Consider the following 21164-nt stretch of genomic DNA (forward strand, 5'->3'; position numbering starts at 1 on the left):
AGAAATGCAGAGTGAATTCTCCAACCTTTACGTGACTGTCATTGCATGGGCTTGGCTGACAGGCTCGTATTGCTCCTACGTGGAATCAGATTTGTCTGAAAGTCCTCAAAATGGGTAAATATTTCACATGCTACAATTCATAACAGTGTGAGTGACATCAGCACAATTTTTATTAAGAGGAAAAACTTTTGCTTTATCCCTTCTTATTCTTTAGCAGATGCTACATCACAAAAATTGCCGTTTAACTGAATGGTCAACTGGTCAAAATATTAAGTGGCTAAGAGGGCTTTTAGGCCTGTTGGTTTGGGGTGGGATCCTTATAATTATTTTCCAGTTATTACAAAAACTGGCTTTTTACTAATTGAGCCAGATACTTAAGATATAATTAATATTTAATTACTTTCTCATTTTTGGAACAAGAGCGAATGGAGTCTCTGTGTCACACTACTTACTCACATCATGTAGTAGTGCAGGCAGCGCACCCTAGAAGTTATGGATGCTATGACTTAACCAGAATTGATATGTCTGAAGTTGCATGTTAAGAAACCCTGTTCAGGGTGATCTCATTGGGATTCTTCACTCCCTACTTTAACTTTTTCTTAGACTTAACTGGTCTTGCATCCACTTAATTGGAATACCTACAGCCTAAGGTGGTAAATGAATCAAATTGTTTCTTCCTAAACACTTCGTCAGCATGAAACCATGTCTGAACAATGGACTAAACATGAATCTGTAGATAGGAGTATGGCATGATCGTGTAGGATTTCCATTATACTGATCTGCAAGCAGGCCTCCAGCATACTTTATTTACTACTGCTAGCTCATTAACAGTGACACTGTAGCACAGGAGTGGAAGGCAAAGTATAATTTTAGCCAAATGGGAAAGGAAGCAGGACGAAGCAACCAGCATCTTGTGAAGTTACCAAGGGATGTTCATGGTACTTAATTTGGCCCTTGATATTGGTCACATTTACTACAGGAGTGGTTCCTAACCTTTTTTACACTAACATTTTATCTGCATTATGAATATGCACATAAAATGTGATCAGTCCATCAAAAACCCCAGCCCCGGTAGCCACCCCACTACTATTGCTACCCCCAGAGGGTCCCAGTGTCTGCCCTAATGTGCTTATGCAACCCTCCTGCTGCACAGCCAACTGCTCTTCTGCACCGGGGAGACCATGCCCCCCAGTGCTGGTTGGTTGTGAGGTGCGGCAGGACATACCTCTTCCAACAGCTGTGGCAGGAGAGGAGATGCTGGGTGTACCCTAGCCCCAGTTCCCACAGCCCAGCAGCCATTGGTTGGGAATGGCTGTACTACATAGGCCAGCCATTTTTTGGCCAAGAGGAACAAAGTGAATCTCTCATCACTTCACACTGTGCTCAGTTTTCCTTCAGCACTACTGTGTCAGAGTGAACTTTCCTCACACTGCTTACAATAGTAGACAAATCACAACCCACACGGCAGTGGTTTCTGGCTTCATACTGCAACATCATCACAGCAACCTCTGATTAGTTCTAATGTTTTTGGGGGAGGGGAAATTAGTCCCTGCTACTGTAAACAGCCCTAAGGGGTAACATGTTGGCTGAGTATTGGGCCTTGAGATAAATCATTCTCTCCTGTGCCCCATAACTTCCGCAAGTTGGCCAGGAGTTTGCTCTGAGGTCTTTTCCTTAAACTTAACCAGGAAAGAAAGTTTATACGAAGGATTATGTCAATTGCAGCCTGTAGTGCAGCATTTCACTGGCATCTCCATCTTCAGCAACACAGCTTACCTTAAGAATCCTGCCCCCCCCCCAATAAAAGAATCCTGTTCCTCCCCAAAATAACAAAAACCCCACCCACACGAAAATTAATAAAATGATGTAAAATATTGCCTTCAGCCAGAGGATTCTCAGCAATGTGAGAGATTCACTGCAATACTCAGCTTTTACTGCAGGAAGATCCCTCAGCATGAAACTTTGTAAGCTGCTGCAGAAGCAGGTGTATTTTCTCTCCTAAATCATTTTGCACGGGGAGGGAGTTCTGTACACATGTGAAGCCCACATACCTTTAGGTAGTAAGTACTCCATCTAATAACTACAGAACTAGAAAAAAAATCCATGGCAAAAGGAATGAAAGGGTCCAGGTGATGTTTACAAAAAGTTAACCAGCTTTAAAGATTTAGGCACTGTCAAAATTCAAAAAAAGGAAACATGAATTTCATGACTACAACCAGCATTAGTTACCATATGTGGATTCAGTATTTACCATTAGTCTGAGATCAGGTTACCATATTTTATTAGAGACTATGATCCTAAAGCAGATGGTTTTCCCATCACACAATTTTTTTCTCCAGCTGATCCTACACTTCTTCAAAAAGCTCCATTATCCAGCAGGCATGGCACAACACGAAGACTGGCTGGATCCATCTTTGGGATCCTTAAAATTTCAGGACACTTCGAATGCTTCAACAAAAGAAAAAAATAGGAATCAATAAGAAGACTGTTTCACCACTGCCCCTAAAATGTTGTTAAACCTCTTCTAAGATGCTCCCTGTCAAATGAGTGTTTCTTCTTTTTTTTTAATGCTGAATTAGCTGCTAAGTTGAACTGGTCACTCACATTGGTTAAGGTCTTAAATTCTCTATTCTCTTAAAACCCTCTCTTCAAAGATGTGTGTTCTTCCATGCTCAGTTTGAGGCTATTTGTATTAGCTGGGCCAAAGGGACGGCTTTAAATGCATTTTCTTCTTCTCCCACCTGAATTTAAAAACTGCTCTCTCTATTATAATCAGAAAGTGCTCTCACAGGGGAGCACGAAAGTGCACTAAATAGTTGGAATTATTCCATTTATAAGAATCATTTCCTACAAGCTAATTCATAAATAGAATTGGTGCAGGCAATGCAGTGTCTGCAGAAAATATAAAGCCTCATAATTACTAGGAAAAAAAAGACAACGGCATGTTTGTCTGATTTCATGTCCACTAAGCGATTCCCTCTTCTCTATTTACTCATGCTATTAATAGATAGGTGACCTGGACCATTTATTAATCCTGTTTCTGTTTCTACAGGGAAAGATAGCTATTTCATACAAATGGTCTAGAAACTCAATTAGGAGTTGGGAATTAATGCTCTCACTTACTACCCTGAACAAAAATGAATTCCCAGTAGTCTGGCCTACAGCTTACAGGCATAGACCTCACCACCCTTGGAGAACAAACCTTAATGTTACTGCTAAGACTGACACTGGGTGTTGCCTTTTCCTCTGAGTTTAATCTTAAGCTCACAAGCTGTGTAGTCTGCCATTGTGTCTCCATACAGGCTCTCTTCTTCACATGTGTGGAGAAATTGTATACAAAAATACATAAGTGGATCCAGCTTTTGCTTTACATGGAGAGATCCTCCCTTTCACAAAAGCTGAGAGGGTTATACTATATGATATGACTGGAACAGATCCTGGACTGTGTGCATTATGTGTTGATGATATGTCACTTGTTATTCACCAGGTGGCAGAGTTGCTCGTGCTTTGATTCACAATCTGTAAATAACATGCATGTTTTTTCTTCCAGGTTTGTACCAAGCTCAATGAGAGCCTCAGTTAGCCTTTCTTGAGGAAAAGTGTTGAATTTACTTACTGTTATAGCCGAGGCTTTGCTCTGGAAACAGAAGCACATTTACCTGAGCAGAGCAAAAACTCTGGGCAAGATAACATGGGCAGAAGTCACACAGCCAGTGACTAAAGTTTTCTTTAGTTCTGCCTGAAGTCTTATGTTAGAGAGGGGGAAAACATTCATTGGTTTGCAAGATAAGAACAGAATGAATACAACAACTTGTTAATAAATGTAAACTTCACATTAACAGTTCACTATCATATAACTGTCAATATTGAATCTAGCATAGCTATCAGCCAGTTATTTAAACTACTCTGTTTGAGGAACATTGCATTTAATGAAGTTAAATACTGTAGAAACTGTATATGTAGGGCACCGAGCTTGTTCGTAGCTGTGAACACAATATTATGCTCTGTCAAAAGTTTACAAGCAAACATTGACTTAATACAGCTTTGAAATTTTACTAAGCAGGAGAAAAATGCTGTTTCCCTTTACTTTTGCAGTAGTTTAACACTGTATTGTACGTGGGGTTTTTTTGTCTGCTGCTGTCTGATTGTGTACTTCTAGTTCCAAATAAGGCTTGTGGTTGACTGCTGAATTCATAACTCTGAGGTATGACTGTAATAACTGTTCTAAAATAATGCTAATTGTTCTGAATTAAGTTTAATGGAGATTTTAATATCAAGTACTTTCTTTTGTTATTTCCTTTTCAGTCTCTACTTTTATTCTGGTGCTAGAAGTTAGCACTCCATTTATTTATTTTTGTCCTTTATGGCTTGAGTTTTCCTTCTCTAGTTTGTTTTCCTCCTCTGCTCAGACACCAACCATTATAATTTTCCTTGCCTTTCACCTGCCCCCACCCAAGATAGCGGCTTATACTAGAGCACTCACCTAAGAGCAGTGTGAGCAACTAGTTGCTTTAGCTGTGGGATGCATGAAAAGGCAGGAATGCCAGTCAAAAGAGGCAGAGAGGAAGAACATAGTGGTCTACCAACTTTTATTGAGCTACTCAATCTTACAGACATAAGACATTTAAACCTACCTCTTCCCTGCGTGCATCAACTCAAAAGCCTCATTAATTCTGTCAAAAGGGAGAGTGTGAGTCACGAATTCATCAACCTTGATCTTTTTTGACATATATTCAGTCACCAGCTTTGGTACACTCTCTACACTCTTCCAACCTGAAAAAAAAAATTTATATTTTTTAATTGACTAAATTCAAAGCCACAGAAGGACAGAGGTTGGACACAAAATCTATCAACCCTACCCCCAATAGTATGAGTCATTAAAACTCAGTTTCCTTGGTGAGAGAGAGATCCTGGGATCATGTTATAATATCCATACCTATCTGGCTGTAGAATAGCACTGTAGTAAAGAATGCAAGAGTACAGCTGAAATCAGTCAAAATGGAGGGCTTAATTGTAGTACTTTTCACTGCAGGGATCTGCATTCAATATCTAGCTGAGATTAGGGATGGTTAGTGTGTATGTTTACACATGATTAACCGATAAGCCTGGGCTCATCAGTTAATCTTAATGATTATATGCACTGCTCCCTTGCTGCCTCTGTATTGGAGTCAGGAGCCAGTGCCCATGGGGAGCTGGCTGCCCACTACCCGCTCCTTCCCATAGAGGTAGCGCTGGAGGGTAGGCAAGAACTGGTGGGGAGACGCTGGACCCTCCCCACATGCTATTGCCTCTGACAGAGGCAGCAGCGTGAGAGGGGCAGGCAGGAGAGGGTACATGTGTGAAGCCAACTTTCAAACCGGCTCCCTGCACATACCGGCTCCCATGGAGCTGCCTCTCTATCAGAAACAGCAGCATGTGGGGTGGGCAGGCAGCTCCACGGGCACATACCAGCTCCTACCTCCCCCCACCTCTGCTGCCTCTTTGGGAGGCTGTGGCGGGGGAAGAGGGGAGGGCAGCCAGCTCACTGAGAGCACCAGCTCTGGCCTGCCCCGCCCTGCATGTAAACGTGTACATGTTAAAAATTTCAGTGGTTACACATTTACACAAATACATGTCTTTTAAAATCCCTAGCGGAGATCACCTCACAAAACTGGCTCTGTCTATTCTTCCTGTTCTACATTTGTGTATTTTCTAACCAGACCGCAGCACCGGTTTGAGTTGCATGTAAGAGAGTTGCATAAAAGTGTTATCAATTTTGGACACTTTGTAAAGATTCCAGCAGCTTTTCATGCCTGAATTATGTCCACAAAGAGGTTAGATAATAAATTCAGTGAAAGATGACAAGTTTCTGTTCTGACAGGTAAGAGGTCAACTATGCTTCCTGTATTTTAAACAGTTTCTTCATAAAGCCTCCCGTTTTACTGTCTAAACCCATTCCCTCCTCACCTCAAACTACGTATCCTCACAACTGAGGACAATGCTTTCATTTTCTCAGTGACTGAAAAGTGCAGAGTTACTTATACAAACCCATTTACATTATTCCCTGTGTCCCAGTGAACACCTCTCCTTACTATTGCTCAAGTTTTCAAAAGTAATAATTTGGCACTTCAACCACAGACCTATACAGAAGAAGTACTCCCATTATGGCTACTTTTTGCATTTTAAATTCATATATGTGCAGCAGAAGGATGATAATTCACAGCTTGTCTATGGGGACAGTTATTTATAAAAGGTTATATTTGAAAAGCCAACATAACAATGTCTTGATAGGAAGAAGTTTACTAGAGAGGAAGACAGTATTTTCACCCTCTTTTCCTAGATAAGAGAGCATGAGTGTACCAGAAAGTTACCTCCAAAGGCAGTCCCTTTCCATGTGCGACCCGTTACTAGTTGGAAGGGCCGGGTAGCGATCTCCTGACCAGCAGCTGCTACTCCAACTATCACACTGACTCCCCAGCCTTTGTGACAGGCTTCCAAGGCAGCCCTCTTCAGACAGAAAGAACAAAGCAAATAGCTGGTTAGAAATAAAGTTTCAGCACAGATTCCTTGTGACTTCATCTTTCTTCCCCTATGACAAACTTAATAGCTTAGGGTATGGCTACACAGTGGAGTTATTTCAGAATAACTGATGATATAACATAGTACGCATCTACACTACAAGCCTTTATTTCGAAATAATGTCAAGCTGGAGGACTTCTTACTCTGACTCTTGTAACCCTCATTTCACGAGGAGTAAAGGAAGTCGAAGGAAGAGTGTTCTTCGACTTCCCACTGTGCAGACAACGCCAAAAGCCGAATTAAGCTATTTCAACTTAAGCTACGCAATTGACATAGGTGAAGTTGTGTTGCTTAAATTGACTTTAGCCCTGCTGTGTAGACCTACCCTTAATTACAATATTGCTAGGAAATAATGCTAATTCTTTCAATAATAGAATAGACCAATCCAGCACCCATTGAAATAAACAAACTCCATTTAACTCCTGGTAAAAGATAGGAATGCACTGTTAAAAATAATTTGCAGGGCAAGGTATTAATAGTGCTCCTTTTCACCAAGGAAGTGTCTTGAACTAATTAAATTATCAGACTAATTCAGGTAGCTGAGTTAGTCTGTACAGAATAAACTTAAACTACAAATAGTCTGGTGGCACTTTAAAGACTAACAAAACATGTAGATGGTATCATGAGCTTTCATGGGCACAGCCCAGCACCATCTATGTGTTTTGTTAGTCTTTAAAGTGCTACCAGACTATTTTTTGTTTTTTAAGTTTTATTAAATTATGTCCATTTTTTCTTAACTATGTACATCACCTCTGACATTTACTCTCAATGTTTAAAAAATGGTGAAATCTGTGGGGCTAGATAACATCAATATATATAACAGATGCTTTTCAGCCCTAACAGAGTTTGCATAACACATTTTCTTCCATAACTATATTTTAGAACATAAAGGAGCTATTCTTCACCTAAGCGGTAAAGTTATTTCTTCATTTTATAATCCGGATGGGTTGAAATAAGGCTGCCAACTTTCTAATTGCACAAAACTGAACACCCTTCCCCTTACCTTACCCCACCCCTGCACTGGGGCCCTGCCCCCACTCAGCTCATCCTCTGTCACTTGCTCTCCCCCACCCTCACTCATTTTCACTGGACTGGGGTTGGGGTGCAGGAGAGAATGAGGATTCCAGCTGGAGGTATGGGCTTTGGAGTGGGTCCATGGTTGAGGTGTGGGAGGGAGAGGGGCTTAGGGCTGGGTGGTTGAAGTACCAGAAGGAATTTAGGGGCCTGGGCTGGCTAGGTGGTGCTTATCCTTGGGTAGGTCCCAACTGGTGGCACAATGGGGCTTTGCCCGGACTCTGTGTGATTCCCAGAAGCTGCCAAGTGGAGGAGCTAGGGGGACTCTGTGCAATGCTGAAGCCTGCAGGTGTTACCCCTGCCCGGGGTGGCAGCCGTGCCGAGGGCACTTCCTAACCCTTCCACCTGTGAGTTGAACATGCCAACTGCTTCCAAGAGCCACACAAAGCAGCCAGGACAGGCAGCCTGTTTTAACTCTGGCTCACCACCGATTGAGTTTCTATCTGCCCTGTCCGCAGTGGAGACTAGAGCCACTATCACTTTTTGACTGGGTGTTCCAAAAAAATACCAAACCAGACACCTAGCAACTCTTGTTGAAATAAACCCTTTTAAGCTACTGTGAAAGAACTACCAAGCTCCTCTCAATAAAAACTGAAGTTGATAAACTGTTCCCTGGTAAAGGTCCTTGTCTTTCTTTTAAGGTAAGTAACTGTCCCAAGTCACAGTCAGATTTCTCTTCCCTGTCAGTACTGCCACGTATACACTTACCATAACACCAACATTCCCAATGCACTCAAAAGAGTAGTCCACACCACCCTCAGTAAGCTCCACCAGCACCTCTTGTATGGGCTTCTTAAAGTCCTGAGGGTTGATGCACTCAGTGGCTCCAAACTCCTTAGCCTTGGCAAATTTATCTTTGTTGAGATCAACTCCAATGATCCGGGAAGCTCCAGCCACTTTACAGCCCATAATAACTGCCAGCCCAACTCCTCCCAAACCAAAGATGGCGCAAGTCGAACCAGGTTCCACCTAACAGAGCAAGAGAAATCAGTTCAGGAGGAAGGAAAGAAACACATCCGCCTATGGGTATGAGAAATACAGATTATTTATTATATATTAAGAAAAACAGACTAAAAATTCCCAAAAGTTGCAAATTCATTATCGCTCAGAGGTAGGGAACTATGTCAGAGATTTCGCTGGTCTATGAATTGTTTTTTGAAGTGCTCTAATGGGCTGTGCTTCTTCCAAATGCAGGGGGAGAACTTGGCACATAATAGGATGGTATAAGGGCAGAAGGAAGCAGAGCTCACTTTGCCAAAGGGGATATTTAAAACAGCTTTGCATTGTCAATATGTACAAGTCTGTCCTTACTCTAAGATAACCCCCCACCACTAGACCCTAATGTCCATCCACAAATAAATCCTTGAACATTGCAAAGTGGCTCCTCTCCACAGCCATGTGTCTCCATCAAGACAGGCTTCCTCTACCCCATTCTCTACAGAGAGCACTGGCAGGAGGAGGAACAGGGGTTTTCATCTGTATTTGATTCTGTCTGCTGAGGCTAAAGCAGGTGGAAACCCAGGTCAATATCCCTGTTTCCTACTACGTCTTGCTTCCTGTCAAATTTGGCAGTGGAGAAGGAACAAAGGGGTGAACACGTCTCCTCACCCTCTACCCAGTAGGCAGTTATTCCTCTGGTCTTACTTGCTCCTGGCCCCAACAGATTTTCATTACAGTACTTGGTCTCCAGTTCAGGGTCATTAGCCACACGATCAGCTATAGCCCATACCTTGGCAGTGTTGATGACAGCTCCATAGCCTGTTGAAATTCCACAGCCCAAAAGACAAACTTTATCCAGAGGTGCCGCAGCATCTATTTTAGCCAAAGAGATATCCGCCACAACAGTGTATTCAGAGAACGTGCTAGTCCCCATGAAGTGATAAATCTGCTTCCCTTTGCAGGTAAACCTGCTGGTACCATCTGGCATTAGTCCTTTTCCTTGGGTAACTCTTAAACACAATACAACAAATAGTATTTATTGTAGTGTCACAGAAAGTTATAGGACAAAGTCTAGGGAGCAAAGTCGTGAAAATTAACGAAGTGGTACAGTAACAGTGCATGCATGGAGATTTAGCTAATGATTACCCTTAAACACTTTGAAAATATTTAAGTAAATCTTGACTTCATGGAAGTGAGGGTACGTCTACACTACAACGTTAATTCGAACTAACTTAGTTCGAATTAGTTAATTCGAACTAAGCTAATTCGAACTAGCATGTCCACATTAAGTGGACCCTGAACCAGGCTTAAGGATGGCCGGAAGCAGTGCCGGCAGGGCATCAGAGGAGGACTTAGAGCGTGGAGATGCTGTCTCAGGCTAGCCGAGGGCTGTGCTTAAAGGGTCCCGACCCCCACCCCGGACAGACAGTTCTCAGGGGCGCCCCGCTTGCAAAGCAGTCCTGGCTTGGATTGCCCGGAGTACCCACACTGGGCACATCACAGCACTTGGCCATCTGACCGGCTGCACTTGCCGCAGGCTGCCTTCTGGGGAGAGGGGGCAATTGGAGGGCTGCAGGAGAGCTTCCACCCCAAAAGCCTGCAGAGCCAGCCCAGTCCTCCCCATTGGGTGCTCATACCCCCCATTCCTCCCTCACTTCCTTCCACTTACCCTTCCCTAGACCCTCTTCTTGATGTACAAAATAAAGGACAATTGTGTTCAAAAATGGAATCTGTCTTTATTGAACAAAACTGGGGGAGACTGGGAAAAGGAGGTGGGAGAGGGGAAGAGACAGGCTGGGAGAGGGGAGGGCAACTAAAATGATCAGGGGTTGGGAACAGGTCCCATATGAAGAGAGGCTAAAGAGACTGGGACTTTTCAGCTTAGAAAAGAGGAGACGGAGGGGGGGACAGGATAGAGGTCTCTAAAAGCAGGAGTTGGGTGGAGAGGGTGAATACAGAAAAGTTCTTCATTAGTTCCCATAAAGAAGGACTAGAGGACACCAAAGGAAAGGAATGGGTAGCAGGCTTCAAACTAGTAAGAGAAAGTTATTCTTCACAAAGCAAAGAGTCAACCTGTGGAACTCCTTGCTGCAGGAGGCTGTGAAGGCTAGAACTAGAACAGAGTTTAAAGGGACGTGAGATCTAGTCATGGAGGTTGGGCCCATGGAGTGCTATTAGCCAGGGGGTAGGAGTGGTGTCCCTGCCCAAGGTTTGTGGAAGGCTGGAGAGGGATGGCACGAGACAAATGGCTTGGTCACTGTCTTTGGTCCATCCCCTCCAGGGTCCCTAGGGTTGGTCGCTGTCGGTAGACAGGCTACTGGGCTAGATGGACCTTTGGTCTGACCCAGTACAGCCATTCTAAGCTCAGGGTCGGGGGTCTCACTGGACCACCCTGATTTTCATGCAAACCTGCTCCTGGGTGGCCAGGCTGGCAGCTCTCCTGCCCTAGCTGGCCACTTTCCTGTGCCTAGTGCAGAGGTCGTGGACGAGGTCCACGATGTCTGCACTAGCCCAGGAAGGTGCCCGCCTCTTGCAGTCCCGGGAGCCGCCAGCCTGGTCCCGGGAAGAGGGGGAGGGCTGGGGGGCATCGGGTGGGTGGCTCGATCCGTGCCAGGTGCAGGGTCTGCTGGCTGGGTGCTGGTAGGCTTGAACCTGGCACGGGCACCGTAGCCAGCCCGTGCCCCTTTAAGGGCTCCGGGGCCGGGAGGGGGGCAGTAGAGTTTCCCTGGTGTTGGCCAGAGTGGCCACCAGGGAAACCTGGGGAGGGCTAGCCTCCCAATAGTTTGAATTAAGGGTCTACACAGCCCTTAATTCGAACTAGTAAATTCGAACTAGGCTTAATCCTCATGGAATGAGGATTACCTAGTTCGAACTAAGCGCTCCGTTAGTTCGAATTAAATTCGAACTAACGGAGCGCTAGTGTACCGCCTATGAAAGTTAGTTCGAAGTAGACATACCCTTAGAGACTACAGGCCTGTTATAGGCTATGGATCATGCTCCAATGCCACAATTCTTAATGCACAATTAAGTGCATTAAGAATGCATTTAAGTCTCTGACTTCACCCTTACGTTGATAAACCATAACTCTGCTTGTCAAAACCTCCCCTCCTGTCCCAACATATCCTGTACCTTTTAGTCCTACAGTATTTTTGTCTGATTTTGTTAGCAAGTGATTTTCAAGTGAGGTAAAATTTTGGGGTTTACAAGACCAGATTCTTGAGGAGGGGTACAGTAGTCTGGAAAGGAGGAGACACAGTGGTGTACAAGACTGACATCAACATGTATGACACCTTAGCCCAGGCTAACTGAAGTGCACACATTTAGGACAAAGACATATTAAAGGGCAGAATACGCAGTCTGTGGAGTAATACTATTCCGTGGGCTGAAGCTATGGACTACAGTGAGTCTTGTTTTTCCTTAGTAAAAATTATTACTCTTTGAACATCAGCTACCACTTGAATCTAGAATTTTGAATAGATCCTCACTCCCTAGGTCCCCTTTCAAACGACAGTATTAGTGCAGTGCTTCTCAAAGTGGGCCGTGGACTCGCATTGAGAAAACTGCTAACAGACCACTACACTTTGCCTAACTAAAGGCTCTGCAGTGGTGTGGCCCGGGCTGCAGCTCCCCTTGGCTGGAAATGGCACACTGGAGTCAATGGAAGCCACGAGGTTCTGTGGCCGTGGAGCTGCCTGTTAGCAGCTCTCTCAAAGTGAGCCCACGGCCCACTTTGAGAAACCCTGTATCAGTGGTGTAGTATCATGCCTACACATACAGAAGTGAATTTAAGACAGACTAAAAAAGGAGACTGAAAACCCCTACTACTAAGCCTTGAAAGGAGGGGGGGAAATGGGTATTGCACAACAAACCTTAAACATGCATCTTTCCAATTAAGTGACCTTGCTCTGCATGTAATAAGATGACACATGAAGTCAAAACAACGTGATTCAAAGTCAGGTAGCTTTGTTACATAAGCGAGCACACACTGAACAATTATTATTCCCTGTGTATCAAGAAAAAAATACACCAACCTTATCTTTTGACAGAGATTGGTTTTAGGGTTCAAACAGAACTTGCATTCTCCACATTGTGGGACGTACAGTGGGATGACTGTGTCACCTAGAGAACATAACGAGAGAAACATTGTATATGACTAACTATCTAAAGGACAGCGTGTCAGAATATACACACATTTGGTATGTGGTCAAATGTAACATGGTCAATACCGTGAAATGTTAATTGCGGCAATCATTCATGCAATCTTATTTGTCCATCTGAAATTTCCAAAGTGCTTACAAATATAGAATGACAAAGTACAGGTTTTGTAAAGTGAAGTGTATAAAAAACCTGATTCATCTGATGCCTGAATAATCAATTTCCATCTAAAGTTAAAAAAGAACACAAGGAACAAAGATATAAAACCTATCCTGAGAAACCAGCATATTTAGACAGCTGTTAGCTCTAATTGTTCAACTGATTAAAAACAACTGACACTTTTTTTAAACACAAACCAAATTCAAACAGTTTCTTCATACAGTATTACATAATAAACCTGTATCCAGGGGTGGGCAAAAGGGCCTCCGTGAGCTGGATCCGGCCCATCAAGCAGGTTGATCCAGCCCATGGAGGCCCTTCCACTCCCCCACTCCCCCACCCCCAGGCCATTTAAGGCCCAGGGGCAGAGGAAACACATAAAGTTTCCTCCACCCTGCCAGGAGCATGCGGCACTTAGAAGTTCCACGCACTCCTGGCAGGACGGGAGAAGACTTTGCACGCTCCCCACCCCCAAACCTGACTGGCCTGGGGGCAGGGGGAGCGTGCAAAGTCTCCTCCCACCGCCAGGGGCATGGGAGCCTTGTGGGGGGGTTCCCCCCCAACCAATCATGGGCTGTAGGTGGGGAAGCAGGGAAGTATCCTGGCCCCACCCCTTCTGGTGCAGCCTGGGGCCATTTAAAAAATTTCTGAAGTGGCCCCTGGCAAAAAATTATTGCCCACCCCTGCTGTAAACTATTCTCTTCTGAACAGCAAACCAAGATCACAGTAGTTAGGCTAGTATTGGACCACCAGCATTGAGGAAAATTTTAGGCAGGCATAGCCCAACAGAAACATCACTGCAGCTCAATAACTCTGCTTTTCAGCGGACAAGTATGAGCAATTTATTTTAGTAAACCAAAAAAGCAGTCCTGTAGCACTTTAAAGACTTACAGGATGGTTTATTAGGTGATGAGCTTTCGTGGGGCAGACCCACTTCTAAAGTGGGTCTGCCCCACGAAAGCTCATCACCTAATAAACCATCCTGTAAGTCTTTAAAGTGCTACAGGACTGCTTTTTTATTTTATCATGATCAGACTAATACAGCTACCTCTCTGTGACAATTTATTTTAGTGAAGAAAGATTTCCAAAGAAATTAGAAAAGATTATTTTTGTGAAGAGCCAAATGTTTTCCTACCTGGTTTTACCTTAGTCACTCCTTCTCCAACACTCTCCACAATTCCTGCTCCTTCATGACCCAAAATCACTGGAAAACACCCCTCAGGATCAGCACCACTCAGTGTATAGGCATCCGTGTGACAGACAGCAGTGGCAACAACCTAAAGAAATATAATAATCAGAAATATCCTGCAGGTAAAAAAGGAGAATCTAAAGAGATAAATGGTATTAATGTGTTTCCTAAGTCAGCAATCCAAGACTAGTGCTAGGATGAATTCACTATTCTGAAAACTTATGTAGTAGTTTAACAAAAATGTTTTTAGCTCTGGCAACTCACAAGATATCTTGGACCTGAAAAAATAATCACATCGCTTTGATCTCTGCTTACATAAGAATGGCCATACTGGGTCAGACCAAAGGACCATCCAAGCCCAGTACCCTGTCTGCCAACAGTGGCCAATGCCAGGTATCCCAGAGGGAGTGAATCGAACAGTTAATGATCAAGTGATCTCTCTCCTGCCATCCATCTCCACCCTCTGAAAAACAGAGGCCAGGGACACCATTCCTTACCCATACTGGCTAACAGCCATTTATGGATTTAACCTCCATGAATTGTTTCTCATCCCTTCAGTTCTGACATGAAAATGGCAGCCACTGGCTGAAGATCTGCTAAAGCCAATGGTCTATGTCATCTGAAAACAACGTGCCACACCAGAGTTCAAATGGGATCAAGTCAATTTACAAGTGAAAAAAAATCACCTCATCCAGAGAGTCCATATGCTATCATAGGGCACCACATACATCCAATTTCATTTAAAGTCTGATAAATTATGACTTAAAATGGCTAGCACTGAATGACTCATACAATTTGAAAAATTAAAATAAATGAATGAAATCAGTTTTCCAGTGGGATAAAGCACGTATTCCTAGCTCAGATGGTTTAAAATTGCCATTGATTCCAGAGACTAGCAGTGATTTTTAGGCTTGCTCCCAAAGTAGGTGTTAGGCCTCTGACCAGCAGCAATTTCATTTTATGCCATCCCCAAAAACCAGACACAATCATTTTCTTTAGAGCCATACCTAGATTTAACAAGCAAACAGATAACACAAACACTATAAATTCAATATTTTTTCCTGCAAGGGCAAACAAATTATTCAGCTTTCTTATTTGGTCTCCCAAATAAACATTTGCTTAAATTACCTTAATACGGACTTCATGTACTTTTGGTGGTGCAACCTCCACCTCTTCTATAGAGAGAGGTTTACCTGCCTCCCAGGCAACAGCGGCCTTGCATTTAATAACCTAAATGAGAGAGAAGAACATAGTTACTGCACTGTTCGTTTATAACAATTCCTGCTCACTGGAGTGAACAAACAAGAAAAAGGCTACTAATTTTTGGAAATAATCCCAGATATGAAATTATGGGTCAGATCCTACTCACAACTTCCAATGACTTTAGAACAAAGGAACAGCTGCCCCTTCATTTGTTTTCAGGTACAGAAACAAGAATCGCCAAGATCTGGACTTTAAGTTTTATTTTAGAACTTTGAAGACAATATGCTGTAGCAAGGTGTGTGTGTGGGAGGAGGGGGTGTCATATGAAAAAATTTAGATAATGTCAGTAACATTTTAAAATAAGCATTCAGCATGCATGTAAAGCACAAGATGTTTTTCTACAGCTAGTGCCAACAGTACATGCAATCGAGATTACAACGTTTGGAAAATGTTAAGACATTTGTATACGTAAGAGTGTGGAGCCTCATAAATGTCAGTCTGTTGCCCCACACCCAGCCCACTCCCATTGTGCCTTTCTGGGACAGATTATAGGCAGCCAGCACAGAGAATCTTTAAGCAATGCATAGGGGATGCACAGATATCCCATGTGAAGACTCAACAGAACTGCTCCTCATCAACACTCTGTGTAGGCTTCTGCATCGTGGATAAATTTCACCCTTATAACACAGTCCGTTTATTTATCTAGGGAGGGAAGCTCACTTTCTCAAGCAAGAAAGATAGAAACATTTTGAAGAAAAACAGAACTTCAGTTCTGAAAAAAGCAACATTTTTTGAACCAATGCTTCCAGTAACAAGGTTGCACTTCCAGCCAACAAAGTCAGAAGGAATTATGTCCAGGCAACAAAGAGGAAAAAATGGGTCCTGTGAGAATGAGGACTGCTCTTAGATTTCTTTTTAAAAGTTTGATGAGCTTCATCTCCATTGTCTGAGGAGGTGTGGGAAAATCTTACATTGGTAGTACATTGGTCAACCTAACACTCCTTTTTAATCACACAAAGCAGCATATTTGTTAGAGAAATGCTATATATAATAGCTTGCCACAGAACATAGTTTGCCTATTATAATAAATTCTGAAGCTGCGTTTAAGGCCTTGTCTACACAGAAACTGACTAGCACAGCTAGAGCTATTGTTTTGTGAGCAGAGCATTCCAAAACTGAGTGCCAACATGGGGAAGCTATTGCAAAATAGTTACCTTATATTGGAAAAGTCACAGCAATAAATTTCCCACAAGTAGAAAAGGGTTTTGTTACTTCTTTCCCATCCTCTTTCACAAACATAAGGTTAGTTTATTCTGCATTATTGTCTGTATGCATATAATAAACATGATATATTAACTTGGTAAAGCAGCTGCATAGAAATCAACAAGTTGCACTGCTTTGCACTTGGGGAACAGTGACTAAACTCCTGAAAGTTTGCCAGGAAATCTAGTCAGTTTCCAGGGATCAAAGTACAAAAGGAATTGTCAATCTTTAAAAAACTTGGAAGTTTTCACTTAAGCCTTCCCCCCCCCCCCCACTTTATAAAAATGTATTCATTCTCTCAAATTAAATGTGAACATTTAAGAGTAAATGTTTTCAAAATATGCAAGGATATTGGTTATTTAAATAAAGAGAAGGCTTAAAAGTTATAGAATAGACTTAGACCTTCTTAGTTGGCTGGGAACGTTCAGTGAACAAACATTTTAACTCTTAAATTTATGATAAAAGTAGACGCTCCTAGTTTTTCCCCACATACATATCTCTAAAAATAAAAAGCAAAAAAAGGTAAGACAATTCAACAGCTATGACAAGATGTTGCAGAAGGCTCATTCCAAGTACCTCTCGGTCTACAACAGGGGTGGACAATAATTTTTGATGGGGTGGCCACTCCAAGATTTTGATAAATGATCAAGGCCTACACTTTTCTATGGAGGGGACGAGGGGTCTGAGATGGAAGTTGGGCTGCAGAAGGGAGCTTGGGGTAGGGAACTGGGGTGTAGGAGAGGGTGTGGGATCAGAGAGTTTGGGTGAAGGAGGGGGTTTGCAGCACAAGAAAGCCCCTCATCCCCAGTGTAGAGAGGGAGATGGAGCAGCCAGCCGTTTTGAACCCTGGGGCTGCTCCCTGTCTGCCGCTGGCTAGACCGAAAGGCTTGGGGGGCTGGATTCAGCCCCTGGGCCATAACTTTCCCACCCCTTTTCTACAACATGCTGTTGTACTCTATAAAGAAGGCTTGAAATAAGCAGTTACTGGTTATCCAGGCTCCTTGCAATATTAAAAAGTTAAATTAGGGTATCAAAGAGTTGTAGAAATTATTAGGCTGAAATTCAATTTTCTTTTGTTTTACTGAGATGTCTGAAAACATTTAAATAATACTATACTTTTCTTGTTCTTTAGTATGGATATTAGCATCAAAACAGTATCTTTGTTAACTCAAGCAAGCTAGCCCTCCAACACACACACACAATCATCTTCTATTTATGACATTACAGCTGAGCTTTGGATGTTAAACTGCAGTTATCTGACTAATTGTGTAGTGGACACAATTTGTATCCACTACACAATTAGCCGATGAGGACCACTGTGCAGAACTGCAGTGGGGATAGCTCCAGGAGCCAGCTCGAGCCGGGAATGAGAATTCCTGGCTCATGCTTGGACTGGGGGCCACCCGAACTATGGCTCTGCATTTTAAATGTTGTAAGAGCCACCGGGCTCTTACATTTAAAATGCAGAGGTGTAGCATCTCAGACTAGCCCAAACTGGGACTGCTCGGTCCCTGCCCGTGCTGAGTCCAGCAGCCCCTGCCCATGGCCAATCCTGGCTGCCACAAACAGAGGCTGCTCTGGCACCTCTCTGGAGCCTCTCCTTCCTCCCCCCCCCCCGCTCCCGCTGCCTCGGCTAGAAGCAGCAGGGGGGGTAGAGGAGCACCGCAGAGATAGTGCTGGAGGGAACTGGCTTTTAAGCCGGCTCCCTCCCCCCAGCACTGGCTCCTGTCCCTCCGCTCCCCCCTTGCTACCTCTTATAGAGGCAGCAAGGGGGGGAGGAGCGAGTAGTCAATTATCCAGTTGACTACTCGCTAACTTACCTACAAGAGATTTTGCAAATGGCCAACTTATTGTCCCTGGGTGAACAGTGTTTGTTGATTTTATAGCTGTAGGAGAGACTGATATGCCAATCATTTCACAGCAACCACACAGGAGCAGAGGCAGAAGAGAGTAACAAGTTTCCCAAGTAATTATGTACCCAGCCTTCCAGACTGATGTATACATATTTATCGTGATCATAGTTCATTTTAGAGTGAAGAAAGTTGGGTATTTCCCCCTGATCTTATCTGTGCAAAGCTACTTTTCATTTTAGGCCTATGCTCCTGCAAACAGTATCTGCATAACTTTACGCACATGTGTAATCCAGGGCTACTCAACACACGGCCTGCAGGCTTCACTGTTTGCGGCCAGTGGTGCAGTTTGGGTTTATGCAGGGCTCAATGCTCGGCCTGTGGGTGGGATCCTTTGAACATGGCCTCCACTGGGAACATGCTCCACAACAGTGCGGTGTCTCCCACAGAGCGGGGAGGGTGTGAGCACTGAAACATGCAAGCGGACAGGCTGGCTGGAACAGACGGGTACAGGATATCGGCATTTCTAGCCGGGGCACTGTGGGAAGAGCTGGCTGCTTGGCTTTGTGGGGAGAGCCTGAGAGGTGCTGACTGGCTCACACTGGCCACGTTTGGGTCTGGCGCCGTGGCCGGGCAGCCCTGCCTCCATCCTGCATGAAGCAACCGACACCCATGTGGGATCCTGAGTCCTGCTGGGAATCCAGGACGGGGCTCCCAGGCACCTTTTTTGCCTCATGTCCAGCCTGACTTGCCCAGCTCCCCACTTCTTCAGATGACCGGAGTTATGAGTAGGGGATTTGAAAACTCAAAATAAATGGGGGGGAAGAGAATGATGCTCTTTCTTCCACCCCCCTTTCCTATTTTTTCTTTGAGTATCTGGAGAAGGGGTGCTAAACCTAAGCAGATAAAGATCAAAGTCAATAGATTGCTAAAACAGGAAGGATACCACTCAGAAATTATACGTTTTTCTTTTTAATAAGAAGCATTAAAAATGGAAACAAATAAGAGACACTTGTTGAACACAAGGTTTTCACTCCTGTTTGGGAGATGGAATTTGCATATATACCGTATTTTCCGGCATATAAAGCTACTGGGCGTATAAGACGACCCCCTAATTTTTTAGTTAAAAGATAGGTTTTCGTCTTATACCCCAGCGCCCCTCCGCCTTCCCAGCTTTGCTCCCAGTGTCCCTGGTCTGCTGGAGACGGTCCCCAGCAGACCAGGGACACCGGGAGCAAAGCCTCTGAGGACGCCCCAGCAGCGGGACAGCCCCGGCGCGCCTGGGCTGCCCCGCCACCGGAGCCCCTCCGCGGCTTTGCAAAGCCTCGGGGGGAAGCCGGCGGCGGGGCTTCCCCCGAGGCTTTGCAAAGCCGCGGAGGGGCTCGGAGCAGCCCAGGCGCGCCTGGGATGCCCCACCGCCTGTATACCCGGCGTATAAGACGACCCCCGATTTTTGGGGGATGTTTTTTAGCATCAAAAGTCGTCTTATACGCCGGAAAATAAGGTAATTGCATGTACATGCAACCACACATAAGTTGCCGGCCTGGAGATGTGCTGTATCACTGTGGCCCCGAGGGCTTCCAAAGTTGAGTAGCCCTGGTGTAATCTGTCAATTCAATGGGACGTTTCACCCCTAGGGGCTTAGATCATGAACTCTCTGGGAGAGGACATGGCTTTGTCCAGTACCACACAGTACTTAGCACCCCGCATCCCATTTGGGGTCTCTGGCAGACGCTGCACCGCAAAGCGTATGAAAAAGCAACAGTGCAATGAAGACGAGGCGACGGAGCCGGGGAACACCCTAGATGCCCAGCTTCCCCCTGCTTGCTCTAAAACCCCCCAGCGTGAGCAACCTCGAGGACTTGGCGAGCTCCAGCCCCAGCAGGCCGCCTGAGTGCGGGTCAGACAGGCGCTGGGGCCGCACCGGAGCAGCCCGCTGCGCTCCCTGCTCTGCAGCCCTCCCAGCCCCGGAGCTGCTCGCGCTTCCGCCCGCCCGGGAACGTCCCACGCCCGCGGGAGCCTCTTACCCCGCTCGCCATGGGCCCCGCCGCGCGTCCTCCACCTCCCAGCCCCGCCAGGCGCGCTCCGAAGGGGCCGCCCCGGTGCATGCGCGGTGCGGCGAGCACCGCCTCCGCAGGGCCGGCCGGGACACAGGCGAGCGAGGCGCCAGCCGGATGTTTGCTCGCGGTGGGGAGGCGGGTACGAAGGGCCACGTGCAATGCAAGCGCAGTGTCAGCAGGACCGGTGTGCTAAGGAGGAGGGGAAACGTGACACCCCCTCCTAATCTGCGCCCCGTTTGTCCCTGGGCAGGGCGGCGTGGCTGGGACGGTGCCCCGCTGTGCATCAGCTACAGCTGGCTCCCACCGAGGCAACGCGCCCGCCCAGGGGCGTCTCCTGGCGGTCTGTGGCCAAGCGGGGGCCGCTCCGAAGAAATGGGGACTGGTCTCTCATGAAAGAGCCTCCAGCGTTGTACGCAGGGGAAGAGGGTCTGCGGGACACTGAACAACATGGACGTAAAAAAAATAGAGGTGCGGAGTCAGGTTGCCCCCCGCCTGGCGCATCTTACAGGCTATGCTCCCTGCAAAGCACTCCTGCTGCACGTACCGGGACCCTGTTGCAGCTAATAGGTTAATTGCCTTCAAGTGCATAGCGAATAAAAAATATCAAAGAGCACTGGCAGAGCACTTTCAGGCCATATGTCCCAGGAGTGGGATTGGACAGAAACAGCTGCCAGTCTTTCCTAAACATTTCTGCCCCCTCCCACATCTCATTCT

At 45.2% G+C, this 21164-nt stretch overlaps 1 protein-coding gene across 1 annotated transcript; it reads right to left on the reverse strand.

The window, feature by feature from the left end:
* Positions 1-2264: 2264 nt before the first annotated feature.
* On the reverse strand, positions 2265-20570 carry LOC102463576 (alcohol dehydrogenase class-3). The gene is made up of 9 exons (XM_006130139.4): positions 20418-20570; positions 15203-15304; positions 14021-14162; positions 12603-12690; positions 9362-9581; positions 8341-8601; positions 6351-6486; positions 4635-4773; positions 2265-2448 (listed from the first exon to the last, which is right to left on the reverse strand). The coding sequence occupies exons 1-9, from the start codon at positions 20496-20498 to the stop codon at positions 2424-2426; spliced, it is 1194 nt and encodes a 397-aa protein (XP_006130201.1). The 5' UTR covers positions 20499-20570; the 3' UTR covers positions 2265-2423.
* Positions 20571-21164: the final 594 nt, after the last annotated feature.

Source organism: Pelodiscus sinensis, chromosome 5, assembly GCF_049634645.1.
Source record: "Pelodiscus sinensis isolate JC-2024 chromosome 5, ASM4963464v1, whole genome shotgun sequence".
Lineage (NCBI taxonomy): Eukaryota > Metazoa > Chordata > Testudines > Trionychidae > Pelodiscus > Pelodiscus sinensis.